The sequence below is a fragment of the Lepidochelys olivacea genome (assembly GCF_965140295.1).
Source record: "Lepidochelys olivacea isolate rLepOli2 genome assembly, chromosome: 24".
Classification (NCBI taxonomy): domain Eukaryota; kingdom Metazoa; phylum Chordata; order Testudines; family Cheloniidae; genus Lepidochelys; species Lepidochelys olivacea.
In genome coordinates this window covers 1,593,968-1,611,212 of record NC_140434.1, presented here as the reverse complement: position 1 = coordinate 1,611,212, position 17,245 = coordinate 1,593,968, and the positions used below count along the sequence as shown (strand labels likewise).

The window sequence follows — 17,245 nt, the reverse complement described above, 5'->3', positions numbered from 1 at the left end:
TTGTTATAGATGTATATTGTATATATGCCAATGCAATAATAAAAACAGTGCAAATACAATTACAGTTCATAATACTTGTCCCCACCCCGATCCCACTCCCCAAGATCCGGATGCTCCCCACGGGAATGCCCCACCACTGCTGGTTAGAGAGACATCACGAGCTGTAAACCTAACGCTGGGGGAAGAAACTTCCTGCCTCCACTGCACTAGGGGGTGCTGGTAACTTGTAGGGTCCTTCTTTGTGTGTGTGAAAGGCACAGATTTGGGAGGTGGCAATTGCCACCAGTGCATTTCTGCAGGCTAGCAGTTCCCGCCCGGACAAGAGCGCCAGCCCCTGGGATCTTCGCCCTCTGCAGCCATCTGACTTTGCTTCCCTAACCCACCCGCCGGAAACCACCCCTTTTGCACGTTTCAGGTCATACACAAAAGGTCACACTACAAAAGGACGTAACAACTTTCACAATATCCATGGCGAGGCTGTTTTTTTGTTTTGTTTTGTTTTCTACACAATGTACAATTGTTTTTAATGTGTCAAGAAATAGCTTATATACACGAATGAGTCCTTGTTATAACATTTCGGCCGCAATATCATAAGCTAATTAAGATCTTGTCAGGGTGGGTGAGTGGAGGTGGGTGAGGGTTAGAGAAGAAAGGGGGAGGGATGGGTTATGCCTTTGGAGGAACAAAAAATAAAACCCCACTAAGCATTCACAAGCAGCTCTACATCTAGCTGTAAAAGAAAAGCTAACCGAAGCGGGGAAAAAAATCCCTATTTCTGTATCTAAAAAAAGAGACGATTTTCTACCATACATCACATCCATAAAGGGGGAGGGGCACTTTACCAGGGATTGGGAGTGGTCGCGCGCTGTGGTCAAGACAAAAAAATTTTAAACCTGTGCAGATCACAGACAAAGCAAGCATCTTAATTCCCCTTCGACAGAGATCAGCAGGCAGAAGGGTGGGGCGTCAAATACTGCAATGAACCAAACTGCTGTCTGTAGAGTTGGACACTCCACCATCCCCAGCAGCAGTGCAAGGGTCTAGGCAACAGAAATTCCCTGGGGATTTAACGAGACAAAGCCAAGGAGATTCCCCAGTGGAAGGGGTAAGGTGCCCAGGGCAGCAGGAGTGAAGGATGGGCTCCGATGACTGGGGGATGGAAACAGCATTGAAACACAAAGCAGGTGCCCAGTTTTTGGTGCTCCCAGGTTTACCAACATGACCTGGCACCTGCCAACTGCTGCTGGATTGCTGTCCAATGAACCCAGCCCAGAGCCCAAAGGGAGCATTTGCTCTGTGCTTTCTAACTTGGGGTACCCCTCTACGAAGTGTGGGAAGAACCCTGCTTGTTGCAGGAAGTGTTTACAGAACCAAGGAACAAAACCCCAGAGAAGAGGTTCAGCCCCCCAGTCCTGCTGGAGATGAGAATTTCTGTTTCACGTGAACAGCTGGGGCTGCACGCAGGGAGAGCGCCCCGCTAATGGTTCCCTCTCCCCTTAGCACCACAGAACCCATCAATGTGCGGAGACACACTTCCAGGACAAGAGTTGGGGGAGAGGGGGGATTCATGAATGATTTTACAATTCAGCAACCGATCGGCAGGAGTGTGAAACCACAGAGAGAGGGGAACTGGGCAATGAGCAGAAAACAGCTGCGGGCCGAGTAATACGACTGGCTCCTGTTGCTGGCTAGGGCTTGAAAACAGCTCACAGAGGACATCAGCCAAAGGGAAGGAGCACCTCGAGGCCACAGCCAGCAACAGATGGGCCAGCAGGGCTCTGAGCAGGGCCTCACCTGTCTCAGTAAAGACACTGTGCACCTCCAGCACTTGATGGACACCCAGCAGCCCACACAACCCCCTTGTGAGGCACGAAAGCATCACCTCCAATCTACAGCTGGGGAAAGAGGAAGGTGAAGTGACTTACCCAAGGCCACAGAACTGGGAGTAGAACTGGGGAGTTCCTGGCTCCCGGACCCATGCTCGGACCATGCTGCCTGCAACAGAAGCAGGTCAGCCTTCACTGCACTGGGTCAGACAGGGTGATCTGCGAGGCCCGGGCTGCAGGACGGAAATAAATCTATAAGCAAGTGACAGGGATGTTTTCTTTCACCAACCACTGCAATAATCAACCTGGGGTGGTTGGGGAACCCTGATCCCCTTCCCAAGAAATTTCACTTAGCACCATTATTGTTAACTTGCTCTCCGACAATTAACTAGTGCATCAGGCCCCAGCGGCAGGGACTCATTAAGTATTGCACATTTTTAATGTTAATCTCAGCCAATCTGCTTGGGCCACCTCGTACCTCTCGGTAACACCCACTGGGGGAATGCGGGCAGGAGACAGCAGGACAAAGCCAACTCCATGTCAAGAGGCAAGTGGTGGTGGTGGGGGGGGCAGGAAGAACAGGCTGATAATTTCTCGGCTTTAATCAAAGGAGAAGAAACAGTTAGTCAGAGTGCTCCCCTCTAAGCACAGCAGGTTGATAATCAACATCCCAGTGGGTGTGGGAGAGGAGTGCCACGCCAGCTAAACAGTGAACCACAAAACAAAAGAAAAAAGCCACTGCGCGTTCCACTACTTTCCAAAAAAATCCTTCACCTCTGGAGGGCCCCAGGCACGCATCCATGCCCCTCATTTATTAAGTGCTCACTGAATAGAGGGAGTGGGGTGCACCGAAGCAAAGAGCGGGGAAGGGCCTGTTGTACCAGCACAGCCCCCCCCTCCCCCCACTTTGAGATGATCGGGAGAGGGAGAGAAGTCTGCACAGGAATCGGAGCAGGTAGGGAGGGCCTAGCTCTTGCACTGATACAGACCCTCCTCTCCAAAGACAGGGGCAGGCGCGTTGTGCCTCTTTGGGAGAAATCCTGCTGGCTTTCAAAGTAAAGGCATCAGACCTCTTTCTTCGGTCACTCGGCAGCTCTCCATTCAGACGATGGCAGTTCAGTTATTGCGGCCACAGCTATCACCCAGAGACAGGAGGGACAGAGCCGACAGGAGCCCCAGCGTCAGTGGTGACACAGCCCGGGGTCATGCTGAAAAGAAGGGTGCCTCTTCCCAAACAGCAAGTACTGCCGGGCACCCCGACAATGACACTCCATGCGAGTGGCGACTTAGCACTTCATTGCACAATTAATGTTCCATCAGGAAACGCTGTCCAAGGAGGGCAGGGTTTTTCAGAAGCAGCAAATCAAGCATATTCACTTTGTTTTGTAACAGTTTGACCAAGGAGGTTCCCCCCATTAACATAATTCAATCAACAGCAAGCGGGAAGGCTCCACACCAGCATCCTGCTCCCAAGACTGCAGTTCTGCTGGGCCTCTTTCCAGGGTACTGGCGAGGAGGTGGCGCCCTCTGCTGCCAGGAGATGGTTCTGCTCTTTCCGGGTTCAGGTGCGGGGGTGTCTTGAGGCAACGGTAAGTGCAAATAGAGCGATCTGCAGACAACGACTCTCAGCTTGCTCTTGCTTTGGGTTTGCTAACTCAATCCAATCCAAACTCCTACCACAGCTTGGTCCACTGTGCCCTGCAACACTCTGTTTGGCAGCTGGGACGCTTACAGCTTCACGGCGTCAATGACAGGGAGCTGCTCTTGAGAGCACAACAGCATGGGGGCGGGTTCAAAAGGCATGAGGCCACTGTGCCCTTTGGTAGTTCATCACAGTCCCTTAGAGAACTTCAACTTCTAAACAGGGAGCATCAGAATTACAGGGAGACAGAAACACGCACAGGGTGGCAGCACGGGTCAGCTCCATTTCTGCTGCACTGCATTACGGAGTCTGGTAGCCCAGCTGCATTGGCACAACTGATGGGATTCCCTGGCACAACCCATCAGCCCTGCCATCCCTTGCACTGCTCTGCCAAGCACAGAGATCTGCATCCAGCCACATGTGCACTGCACTGAAACACAGCTCCTTCACACACGGGGCTGCCTTCCTCCAGGGAAAGGCATCATGCGCCATTAACATATGCACGTGGGCCAAGCTATTACGGACCAACCCCCCAGCGAGATTCAGTTGGACGCATCCACAGAACTTCTGTCCCTTACCTCTTTTGGTGAGCAACTCAAAGAATGCAAGTCTTAATTCGCCCTACTAAGTGCATAGAACAGCTGTCCAAACGCCAGCACACAGCCACCTCTCCCCCCTCTTCCCCTCGAGTCAGCACTGACCACCCTGTACAAATGGTCACTTGGAGTAGAGTGGATGCTCTTAAAAAAAATCTCTGGAAAGGAAAAAAGTTTAACCATCCATTTAGCAGAAGGAAAAATAAAACAATTAAAAATTCTATGCTTTGTCATTACAAAAAATAGCATAAAACGAGCATTAACACATGTATAGTGCTGATTTCAAGCAGACAATTGTCCTGACCTCGGGCAAGGGGAATGACCTCACTGCTATAGAAAACCAAAGAGAAGAGTTAAGGTTTGGGAAAGGACAGGTCGCTGAAGTTTTGAAATGTTTTTTGTGTCTTTTCCCCGTGTATCGTAGGCACCAGTACAGGCACTGCATGCGACAGAAGTGGGGGCGGGGGGGGAAGGGTCAATAGGCGTTATTTCTGTCCGCTGATGGACTGCGATATAGACCGGGGTGGGATCATATCTAAAAGGTATTCCCGCTGCCGGTCTGCCAAGCTTGATGCTTTGTGGCCTCCAATCCCAGCATTCAGGTATGCAATGTTAACACCTAGAGGGGAGAGAAAAGCAAGTGGGGACAATTACTCCTGTAACACACGTGACACACCCAAAACCACCCCGCCCTAGAGAGCGCAGAGGGGGCCAGCCTAATGGAACTCAAGCCATCGACTCTTACTGCCACTCCCTGAAAGAGAAGGCTCCACGCCCCACCCACGCAGTACAGGTCTGTCCCCTGCACGAGCCAGCATCCTGTCAAGCCACATGGCTTCCACGCCTTCCTTTGGGAGCATGCACCAAGTCAGGAGCAAGTGTGTGCCAGGAACAAATGACGGTTCTACAAGGTCTCTCTTGTCGTTGACCGATCATCATTACACTCAACGGTAATTAGTACAACTGACCCCTGCCATTTGTTTTAAAGGCCATTTGGTTACAGAATCAATGAAAACACAGGCCTAGCCTTATAATACAAAGCTACTGTCCCAGAAGGACACACGAGCTGTGATGGGCTCTCTCGTGTTTGTCAGAGCACTGAGCAGCCAGCCGGGCAATATTAGCACCTGTGCAGGGTCTCCAACTTCCATGCACGTGACAGACATGAACCTGGCCTCCCAATGACCCTCAGGTCAGTGGAATTATCTGTTTAGAGATGGAGGAACTGAGAAGTGCAAGCTCCTGGCCCCGGAGCAGGTCCCCGTCAGTACAGCGAGCTCCTCCACTCAGGCCACTGGCCATGCTCCGAGTAGAGGACTTCCAGCCTCTGACAACGTGGTTAAGGGTCTTAGTCTAATCCGCAGCCCGGCCTCCCCTTCCCATTCCGCAGACCAACGTTTGACGTTACCTGGCATACCGAGGAGACCACCCGCAACAGACAGCTGTGGCGCCTGAGCGAAGTTGGACAGCATCGAGCGGGCAGAGGTGGGGATGCCACGCTGCAGAGTGCTCTGAGGCTGTGAAGCCTGCGGGCAGAGAGAGCAAACAAGTGGAAAGTGAGCAGTACACACACACCCCACCTTTTCCAGAAGCAGCACCAGTGAAAGAGCAAGGGCCACGAAGGGCTCTGGCCATAATTCACACGTACCAACACACACATCCTGACCCAAAGCCCAGCTCCGGCATGGGAAAGTCAGGCAGCTTTGGTTTCACCAGACAGGGACAGGTGATGTATTCAGAGCTCCCATCTCTGTTGGAATGAAAGGCAGGAAGGTCCCAGACCAGTGTCAGAGCAAAATGGTGACCAGCCTTGACAGGTCATTGACCGTCTGGCAGTAGGTGCTAGTGGAAATAGCAAGTGGGCAGCAGCCAGAGACGAGGGGAGGGACTGCTCTCTGCCTGCGTCCACCATCCTGAAAGCCCAGTGCTTGCCAGTGATTGATTTCAGGCCTTAGGCAGCCTTACCAGGCTGAGAGCTCACTCCGGTGCCTGCTCCCCCTGCTGGCTGATCTGGGAGTGACAGGGCAGGCGACTGAAAGGGGGTTATACGCCTTCCTGGCAGATGGCACTGAGGTGCCAGGGGAGCATAGCAGGGCAGGCAGCTCAGGAAGCTGTCCCCATCATCTCTGCTTATAGACCAGGTGCCACCTAGACTCAGGCTCACTGCAGTAAGTCTGACTACCACAGCATGTGGACGGGGGAAGAATTACAAAGGGATGATAATATTGAGAGGGAAAGGGCCCACAAAGTACAAGGGATGGATGAGAAACGGCCCCCCGCTGTTACAAGGAGCTGCTTGGAGGCGACAGGGTAAGTCTCAAGGCAGGCTGGCTGCTGCCTCTGGTCTCACACAGCACTGCAGAGACTCAGCACCCCAGCTGCATCGGCGTGGGCTCTGGCCATCCAGACAATACATTCCACCAACTGAAAGGGCTAACCCCTCCCCTGCCATGGCCACCAAGAGGCTGGCGGTCTCACACCGCCGGAGCTGCTCACCTGTCGGAGTGTGTGGTGCCTCATGATGGTCTCCTGTTTGCCGACACTGGACACGGCAGGAGCTGCAGTGGGAGATAAGGCTGCCTGCTGCTGTAGCCTCTGCTCAATTTCCTGCAGGAAGCAGAGGCATTTTAGAGCCACAAACAAGGGGCCAATTTAGGAGCATTTACCCCAGTGGCTATTGTCGGTGATACGCAGGAACAATTCCTTCTCTGGGGCCCTTATGGGCAGCAAGGTCAGTGTATGGCAGAGAGAGTCCCAATTAAACCCGCTGCCTATGCTGGGGGGCTGGGGAGGGGGTAGAAGTGCCAGGGAAAGCCAGCCTTGGGATCCTTCTGCCCTCAAAGCAAGAGGAGCATTTAGGCTCCTTTCTACATGCAAGCTGCATGTGATTTAGTTACTGTGGAGCCCTCACTGACCCCCCTCTTCCTCCCATTGCTCCCAACACCCCTCTGCCTGAATCGTTGCCCAGGGTCTGATGTTTGCCGGAGATTGTAAACTGTCCGTCTATGTCTGGAAAATGCCTTGCGTACCAACAGCGATACACAAGGACATCTAATCAGCTCTACCCAGAGCAAAGGGCCTCTCAGTTTAGTCCGCAGTGTGGATTGCCAGACGTGTGAGAGCAGACCAGACTAGCACTAGAGGGGGCATCTTAACCTACACCCCCCAGCCTGGACCAGGACAAAGGGGCTAGTTGGAGTCCTTGCAAAGGAGGTGGCTTGCAAGGGCCAGGCCAGCAGAGCAGCGGCATCAGGGGATGTTCCCAGTATTCCAGCATTCCCACCCCACAGGGCTGGAGTCACAGATAAGCCATCCCGGTGGATCTGGGCAGACCAGAGGATGTGGGTCAGGGCAGCCCATTAGAGACACACTGGACTTTAGGGGAGCTTTTCAAGGAGTGCCCAATTCCCACTGGCCTCCACAGGGGCTGGGAAGCTACCGCCCTCAGGGGGAGCTTTCGGAAGGCACAGAGTGACCAAATGCAGCAGCTCAGAAGTAGCTGGCAGTTTGTCCATTGCTGAATTACACATTCCCTGGGCCACGAGCTGGGCCACAGGCCACTTCCCTCATGGACCTCAGTTGACTGAAGTCTGTTCACCTTGCCCCAAGTGCTAAGGGAAGGAGGAAGAACTTAGAGTCTCCCTGACATCAGGGCAGCTTCTCCCCCTGCCCTTGTTCTCAGCTCCCGCCCCTAAGCTCTAACCCCCACACTGTGGTCACCATTCATCTAAAAAGGGAGTTGGCAAGACTTCATTCAGAGCCGCCCAACACTGCTCCCCACCTAGCTGCTCTGGGGGGAGCACAGAGCTTCCCAGCAATGACAGCAGCAGCTAAGTATACTGCATCTATAATGCTGCCAGCCACAAGTGGAAAGATGAATCCTGCTCCAGGCCCCCATGATGTTCAGCCGGAATCACTCCTGTGGCCCGGCACGGTCTCAAAGCACTCTGCAAACACCAAGTGTGGAGGTAGGCAAATGTCCCTATGTGACAGCTGAGCAAACAGGTACTGAGGGGCTAAGCAACTTCTCCAGTATTACAGGAAGGCAGTGGCAGAACTGGGAACAGAAGCCAGTAGCCCTGACTCCCAGTTCCCAGCCCACTTTGCCTCCCACTGCCAGTGTGGCAAGCGAGTTATAAAGCCATTGGGAGACCGTACACAAAGGAAAAGGAGTAACGGGCCTCAGGAAATACTCTGTTCACTGCGGGAGAGAGTATTTTTAGATACCTCGCACCGGCTTTTTTTAAAAAAAAGTACTGTACTGACACAGGGCACCCCTCCAGGAACTGGTCACAAGACTACGTGGAGGAAAGGGAACACAGATTGCCTCTGCACGCATGGCAAACCCATGTACTGCTGGGGAAGGGAGAAGCAGAGATTGGAAGCAGGACTGGAGCTGAAGGACGCCTGTGTCTCCAGCAGGTTGGGATGTCAGGATGGAACTTGCCTGCTCCTGCTGCAAGGCTTTCACAAAGGCGTTCTTCAGCCGGTTGGTGTGCTCTGCCTTCAGCGCCTTCTTCTGATTGGAGGTCATGCACTGCTCGCACAGGATCTTTCCGTTCTTCTCCTGCTTCCAGTGCGGGGTGAAGTCAGTGCGGCACTGAGCACAGACAAAGGGCTCCATGCGCAGAAGGGATGCGCAGCCTTTGCCTAGACATCACCAACAACAGGGGTTAATGGGGTGGTGCAGACTCCCCCAACCTTCCCCACAATCATGGAGACAGAACCAACCTGCACCCTTAGGTCAGTGTAAGTAAGGGGCACTCTGCACGTTAAGAGTCAGCATTGCCAAAGAGAAACTTTGGATGGGAGTGGACTAGGCTTTGCCATAAGATATGCTCAGGATGAACGTAAGCGTGGGTCCTCCCTGTGCAGCTATGCATGAGATTCCAGCCTGCTCTCATTCCTAGGCTCAAGGGAACCGCAACATCAGGAGGCTCTCAGGTAGGGGGCTGCCCAGGTACTGCCTGCAAGGATGAAAGTTGCCAGTGGCCAGCTTTAAAACCAAGAGTTAAACTGTCAGGCTCCAAACAGGGGAGATACTGAGATCTGCTGAGTTCCACCGGAGTTCGGCAGGACAAAAGCCAGTAAACAGATGATTTTAAAGAGACCTCATCTGGAACCTGAAATTCCCTGATGCAAACAACTCTACTCTGCAGAGTAAGCGCTGGTACAGTGCATCCCTGTTCCAAGTCAGTTACCCTACAGACGGTATTTGCTCCCCCTTTCCAGATACAGATTGCATCTTGCCTAAGAACATTGCAGAGGGATTTACATAACCAAGTTCTTACAACTCTGTTCCCAGCTACTCTTCCTGTTCCCATGGTAACAGACAGAGCACTGAAATCAGGGTGAGGTGCTTTTAAAACAATTATTTCAAAAGAAGGTGCTTTAAAAGACAAGCTGTTGGTGGAGATTCAAAGTCCATTCCCATGGGAATGGAAACTGCGGGCCAGACACAGGAGCCCTTGGCAATTTCAGTGCCAGAGAAGAGGGACTCATGCCATTTTGCATCTGAACTCCAGAGGTTTGTTTTGTGGGTTTTCCCAGGTAAAGGGCTGGGGGAGGATTCTTTAAAAAAAGTCTCCCCTTTACCCCCCCTACCCAAGGATAGCGTGAAGGGGGCTAAGCTGACCAGGGACCCTTTCAATGCTTGCTAACCAATCAGCAGTCGTCTCTCAAGGACCATACCTTATGTATACACATACAGGCAGTTCCTCAGCCTGCTCACTGCCATTAGCACAGCATGAGGATTTCACTGCCCTGGACACTGCAATGCTAGAATTATACTTCGCACTAATCTTCAAAGCACTTTACAGCCATTAATCCTCCCAACACCCCTGTGAGACAGGCAGCCAAACACTGCCAGTTTTTCAGATGGAAAGCTTGAGGTGGAGAGGAAGTGACAGAGCCAGACTCCCATTCTTTAAGCCAAGGATTTCAGCACTATGCAAAGGTAAGTATGACCCCTTTCACAGAAGGGGAAAAGAAAGAGGGGAAGTGACTCGGCCAAAGCTACCATTCTAGGACTAGAACCCAGGCATCCTGACCTCAGGTCTAGCCACTGTTGTCTTTGTAGTAGTCGTGTTGCTCACCTGGCTTGTGCTGCCTTGTAACTCACCTTGACTGTCAATAACACTCTGTACCACCTCCTCCAGTCCCACCATGTAGATGAACTCGCTGTTGGCTGCGCTGGGCAGGAAGTGAAGCAAGGGTGCTGGCGGTTTCGGGGGTGGAATCTCCAGCAGCGTTTTTTCCAGTTGCTTGCGCAGGGCAAGCTTGGCAGCTGCCTGGGAATTGGCGGCATCATTCAGAGCACTGGGGCTGGGGAGCGGGGACGACACCCTGTTCACAGTCCCGGGCTGGATATGAGAGGCAAGGTTCATGTAGATGGCTGAAGAAGTCGTACGCTGGCAAGGAACAGAAGAACTTGACTGCTGGAGAGAGAAAAGAGGGTTAGGGCGGGCGCCTGATGGCTGTGCAAAGAAAGGACAGTGCAATCTGACTGATGGAACTTCAATCCCTCTAGGGGGACTTGCGAGGACACTGCACTATGGCTCTGGGTAGCCTGCTGAAGGTAGGTACGGCTCAGTGGTAGAGACTGCAGTCACTACACCAGAAAGCCAGGGGCCAGGAGTGACCTGGGTCCCAACTACAGGGTATGTCTTAGCCTCTGCCATTAACTAATCAGCAACATCACAAATGCCCTAAGAGACATCTCTGGAGGAATTAAATCTGCATCAAAAAAACCTCTTCTGCAACATCCAATGGTCTAATGAACCCTACAGCCAGTTTAAGGAGACCCTGGCTAAATGAACACAAGCTCAAGCCCTGCATTCGGGTGCCTGTGCCACCCTCATCTGGAGTGTAGGCAACACTATGTGCTGCGATTCTCTAGCTGGCACCGTTGCTCGTGGTCAAGTTGTGCTCCTCCACACCTTTCGCCTCACTGATCTGGCATGTGCCCAAGCATCACCACCACTGCCAGATGGTGTCCATCTCCTCCCACACAGGTGTGCAGAATAGAATCATAGAATATCAGGGTTGGAAGGGACCTTAGGAGATCATCTAGTCCAACCCCCTGCTCAAAGCAGGACCAATCCCCAATTTTTGCCCCAGATCCCTAAATGGCCCCCTCAAGGATTGAACTCACAACCCTGGGTTTAGCAGGCCAATGCTCAAACCACTGAGCTATCCCTCCCCCCCAGCTACACCAGCTACCTCTTCTTCCATCCCCAGCAGCTGTCCTCCGTATCCTCCATTCGCTTGCATTCTCAGCCTTTGATTCCTTTGGCACACAATAGTAACAAAGCACCTCACACAATCCCCTACTGACTGCAGATACAGTATTCAGCACCACTTCCTGCAAGAGTCCAGATCCATGCAGGCAACCAAAGTGCACTCAGAGGCCTTGGCTGCCAGTCTTCCCCATTCCAAGTGGCTCTCTCATTTCATATGGCTGAACATTGCAACATGGCCAAACAGAAGACAGTCCCAACCAGTAATAGAATATGTATCTGATGTTTCAAGAGAGTTAATTTCCCAAAGCTGTGGAAAATTATGAATTAAACTGATTAGAGGAAAAATTTAGACATCCAGTTCAGCTATCGAATTTTCAAAAGAATTTTGAAGATTGGAGAGGGTGCAGAAAAGGACACACAAATTATTCAAGAACTAGAGAAAATGCCTCAGTGAGAAACTTAAAGAGCTCAAATTGTTAGGCTTCTCAAATGATTGAGAGGTGACTTGATAACAGTATCTAGAGATCTTCCCGGGGAGAAACAATGGGTAATAAAACACTCTTTAATGTAGCGGAGAAGGGCAGAACAAGAACCAATAACTGGAAGCTGAAACTCGACAATTAGAAATTAGGCACAAATTTTTAACAGGGTGATTAATCCCTTAATAGTTTGTTCCAGTGAAGTGGTGTATTCTCCATTGCTTGGAGTCTTCAAAATCGAGACTGGATGCCTTTCTGAAAGATAGGCTTTAGCCAAACCATTGCACTCAGCACAGGGGTAATGGGATAAAATTTAATAGCCTGTGATATGCAGGTGGTCAGACCAGATGACCGAGTGGCGTGTTCTGGCTTTAAACATGCCAAGCTCCACCCCACGTCATGAGGCATTTGCCATCTATCAAGGGCAGCAGCTGACTTAATGTCTTCACTTTTCAGCAGTTCACAGCATTGTGCTCACAAAGCATCACCACCTTGGCCTTTTCACACTTAGCCCCAGAAGACGTTGCCTGTGACTTGGAACGTACGAGTCGGGCTAGCATCTGAGTCACAGCAAGCAAGGCCATTGGACTTAAGCGACGACCACGCCCAGCACGGCCCGCGAGTGCCTGGTTTCCCCAACTGCTGTAATGGAGCTGACCCCAGCAGCCCTTTCTCTAGATCCGTAGGTGACACTGAAGCCTGGATTCTAGTCAGGCTTTTGACATAGTCCCACATAACGTTTTCATAAGCAAACTAGCAAAAGGCGGTCGCGATGAAATGACCAGAAGGTGGGTACACTACTGGCTGAATGTGATGAAGTTACCAATGGCTCACTGTCCAACTGCAAGGGCATATCAAGTGAGGTCTTGAGGCCCATTCCAGCCCTGTGTGTCTGTGAAAGTACCATGCTATGCTCTCTTTATCCACTCTCAGCCTTAACAGTCTGACTTCCAGATGCAGCCCCTGTGCATCCTGATCTAGGACAAATGATGGCTGTAAATTTCTTGCCCTCAAACTGCAAGGAATATTCTGTGATCTTCAGGCTCTTCCTTTGTCTTTGAAAGGAAGGGTAGATGCCTAGACTGCCCTATATCAGTCCTCTGATCATTTGCTTTGTTACATATTCTATAAATCTTGCAGGGATGATGGTTCTTGCTCCTGTCAGTAGCTAGAACTTATTCATAAGTGACAAAATTGCCCCAGCTGACTGAGATCCACAACATCCTCCTTCTATGTATATCACAATTAGACTTGCTCTGCTGTGGACTCCCACCTGTAGGATCAAAGCCTTCTGTAGCCAACATTATAGGAAGTTTCCCAGTTGAGGATGTGGGGAAGACCCCACCCCCAAGCTATTCTTTTTAGGTGACAAATCTGAGAAACTGTCCCAGAGTGAGGTGTCAGTACAGAAAGACTTGGAACAAACTGATCAATTAAACAGTGGTAAGCCACCAGGACGAGATGGTATCACCCAGTAGCTCTGAAAGAACTCAAACATAAAATTGCAGAACTACTAACGGTGGTATGTAACCTATTGCTTAAATCAACCCTGGTACCAGATGACTGGAGGACAGCCAACGTGTAAAAAACTTTTTTAAAAGGTTCCAGAGGTGACCCTGGCAATTACATGCCGAGGAACCAAACTTCAATACCAGGCAATTAGCTTGAAACAATAGTAAAAAGAGAATCATCAGACACACAGATTAACAGTTTGTTGGAGGAAGAGTCAACACAGGTTTTGTAAAAGGAAAGCAAGCCTCACCAATCTATTAGAATTCTTTGAGGGCATCAAACATGTGGACAAGGGGGGATCCACTGGTTACAGTGTACTTGGACTTTCAGAAAGACTTTGACAAGGTCCCTCACCAAAGGCTCTTAAGCAAAGTAAGCAACCATGAGATATGAGGGAAGGTCCTCTCCTGGATCAGTAACTGGTTAAAAGATAGGAAACAGGAATAAGTGATCAGTTTTCACAATGGAGAAAGGTAAATAGTGGGGTTCCCCAAGGATCTGTACTGGGACCAATGCTGTTCATAAACTACCTGGAAAATGGGGGTGAACAGTGAAGTGGCAAAGTTTTCAGACAATACAGAACGTAGTTAAGTCCAAAGCTGACTGGGAAGAGTTAAAACCAGGTGACTGGGCAACAAAAAGCAGATAAAATTCCATGTTGATAAATGCAAAGTAATGCATGCTGGAAAACAAACCAAGCTACACATACACAAGGATGGGGTCTACATTAGCTGTTACCACTCAAGAAACATCTTGTCGTTATTGTGGCTAGTTCTCTGAAAACATCCGCTAAACGTGCGGCCACAGTCAAAGAAGCTAAATGTTAGGAACCAGTCAGTCAGAAAATATCATAATGCCACTATATAAATCTATGGCACACCCACACCTTGAATACTGTCTGCAGTTCTGGTCGCCCCATCTCAAAAAAGATATATTAGAATTGAAAAAGGTGCCGAGAAAGCCAACAAAAATGATGAGGGGATGGAACAGCTTCCATATGAGGAGAGATTAAGACGACTGGGACTGTTCAGCTGGGAAAAGAGACTACTAAGGGCAGATATGATCGAAGTCTGTAAAATCATGACTGGTGTGGAGACAGTGACCAGGGAAGTGTTATTTACCCCTTCACATAACACAAGAACCAGGGGTCACCCAAAGAAATTAATAGGCAGCAGGTTTAAATCCAACAAAAAGTATTTCTTCACACAATGCACAGTCAGCCTGTGGAACTCACTACCAGGAGATGTTGTGAAGGCCAAAAGTGTAACGGGGTTCAAAACAGAATTTGATAAATTCATGGAGGATATGTCCACCAATGGCTATTAGCAAAGACAGTCAGGGACGCAATACCCAGGCATCCTGCAACCCCTGTCTGCCAGAAGCTGGGACTGGATGACAGGGGATGGATCACCCAATAATTGCCCTATTCCGTTGACTCCCTCTGAAGCACCTGACTCTGGTCACTCTTGGAAGACTAGCTCAGTAGCCTGATGGATCATTGGTCTGACCCAGTACAGCTGTTTTCATTTACCCTTCCACTTCTCACACAGGTTAAGGGTTTGTGCCTTTGTCCGTGCTTCAGACAAACACCTACTGGCATTTCCCTTTTTGTCGCTACTGTACTGAATCCAATTTTAAGCAGAAGTAAGAGGTAACTTACCGGCTGGTAGTTGATGGCTGGATTCATGCTTGGAGTTGTAGTGCGGATGAGGCCAGGTTTAGGAGGAACACGCTGCCCTTGTAACTGGGCGGGGTTCGGAGCAATCACACGCTGTGACATAAGCATATGGGGAAGGGTCGTGTTTGTGGCAGACCTAATGACACTGTGACCCTGTCCAGGGAAAAAAAATAGAAGACATCAGGCAAACTGGGATTTTTAATAGAATATGTAAAATATAAATGGGTGTAAACATTAACTCAAATTAACTTCTCTCTCAATAATCAATTAATACAACTTCCCCTTTAATCGCTTCGTGTATTTTACATAACCTGGTTTTGCTTTGACTGGAGCAAGGTCTGCTATAAAGTGAAAGCACAAGCCTCTCAGGTGGAGAGGCTGGGATTTCAACTGCAACAAGAATGGATCTAATCGCAGCTGCCAACTTCCCCAGAATCAAGCAATGCTCTCTGGAAACTGGATCTGCATTATCTAGCTCTGGTGGACGGGTTCAGAAGTTTCACATCCCAGAAACGGAAGCTTCCTAGGAGACCGAGTGTTCCGTCTGCCTTCATCTACCCGCCTCCGCTACGAATTGACGGAGCTGGTCTAATCCATGTGCAAAGCTGCAAACTGAAGAAAAAAGTCGGCAGTGTGCCAGTTACTCGGAGGCTACGACACTCCGGTGTGAGTCAACTCCGCAATGGTTGAACACCAAACAGCTGTGTAGCAAACAGGGCTTATCTGACTAGTGCTGAAGGGGTTTGGTCTGTGACGTCATTACAATAAAATAAACGTCCAACAGAATTTTGGGGAGGTGGGGGTGAGGTGTGGGGGGGGGAAGACTGTTCTTTAGCCTAGATTGCCTAGCAGAGTTCAGAAAGAAATATCCTCGTCCATCCTGGTCAGAGGAACCATGCTACCAAGACCACTAAATAAAGTGCTTGGTATGGGTTGAACCACAGCAAAAGGTCAGCAACTAGCTTTCCAGACTAGAGTTCATGTGCAAGGTTCCGCGTTCTCTACATTTCTGGGAGCCACGACAATGTTCAAACAGGAGGATGGGTGTGTACTGAAGAGACTGATTTCTCATTAAAAAAATGTGAGTGCCTCATTCCGAAGGCGGCTACTGGTCCACAAGTTTCTCATGTCACGAAGAAGAAAACCTCCACAGAACGTGCAAACCATGTGCTTCCTCCTTCTTAAAGCCCACTTCCTTTACCAGCCTGATCCTGCTGTGAAGTCACAATAGGCTTGACCCCAGAACTGTTACCATAGCAGGGAAACAGATGCCATCAACACAAGGGGGGCTAACAGGAGGAGAAACTGATCAGTGAGATTTAGACTGAATCCTCAGAGATAGCAGGTAAGACAGCTACAGGCAGTAAAACAGCTGAACCTCTAATCCATGCACCCCATGACACAATGGAGGCTCTCTCACCACCTCTGATTTAATGGAGCGTTACTGTGAGGTAACATTACCGAGACTTCCCTCTCTACTATGGAATATAGTGTAAATGCAGATGAGTATAAGTGAAAACCACGCTTGTCCAATAAATAGATGAGGCACATTGTAATGCACTAGCCTGGCTTTTGCACGGCACACAGTCTGAGACTCCATGGGCTGTGTCAGTCAGGGTAAGCTAGCAAGACTCTACTGTAGATGGATTGGACAGAGTCAACTCAACTGAACGTTGTGCAGACTCCTCCAGGGAAGGGAGCAGCAGCCCACAGCGGAAGTGGGAGGGAGGCAAGGGGTAAGTCAGGAGGCTGATCTGCAAGCATTTTTAGATGTGACAGTTACTGTAGAACTCTGCTGGAGGCATGTTTTGTAGCAGATGCTTTGATCTGGCTACCAGGGGCCTGTCTAGATTTTTAAGCAGTGTCCATCACTACATATTGCTCTGCTTCACACTAAAGGGGGTGGCTGTGTAATCTGTGCTGTGGAGTGCACAGGACAGCCAAAGCAGAGGGGGTTAATCTGAAGCTGTCTGCTAGTGAAGAGACACATTTCTGGTGGGAGTTCTTCAAGATGGCAGGAGAGCACTGGGCCCTACAGCAGGGCCGGGTGAAATGCCAAGAAAAAAATCCACATCGCTTGTCAGCGTAAACACCCTGCTCCACACACGCACACTCAGTCCTTGTTCCAGTGAGCTCACACTGTTGGCTTTTCGTTTATCTCCATAACATTAAACAACGTGTGACAACTAGGATTAGCATTTTTCCAGTAAGCATACATGAAGGCTCTTTGTTAAACAGCATCCAGCCTCTGTCTATATTTACCTTCTTTGG

General features: G+C 50.1%; 1 protein-coding gene across 5 annotated transcripts in view; it reads right to left on the bottom strand.

Annotated features, from left to right (window-relative positions):
* GATAD2B (GATA zinc finger domain containing 2B) overlaps positions 1–17,245 on the bottom strand; it is an 81,102-nt gene continuing 63,857 nt past the window's right edge. For 4 of the 5 annotated variants that reach the window (XM_084613716.1, XM_084613714.1, XM_084613715.1 and 1 more), the window contains 6 exons: positions 14,957–15,127; positions 10,186–10,501; positions 8,512–8,714; positions 6,561–6,671; positions 5,473–5,590; positions 1–4,683 (listed from right to left, as the gene is read on the bottom strand). In XM_084613716.1, the coding sequence (XP_084469842.1) occupies positions 4,550–4,683; positions 5,473–5,590; positions 6,561–6,671; positions 8,512–8,714; positions 10,186–10,501; positions 14,957–15,127 (1,053 nt within the window). In that variant the 3' untranslated portion in view covers positions 1–4,549. The remainder of the gene's footprint in view (positions 4,684–5,472; positions 5,591–6,560; positions 6,672–8,511; positions 8,715–10,185; positions 10,502–14,956; positions 15,128–17,245) is intronic. The other variant, XM_084613718.1, reaches the window with a different exon arrangement.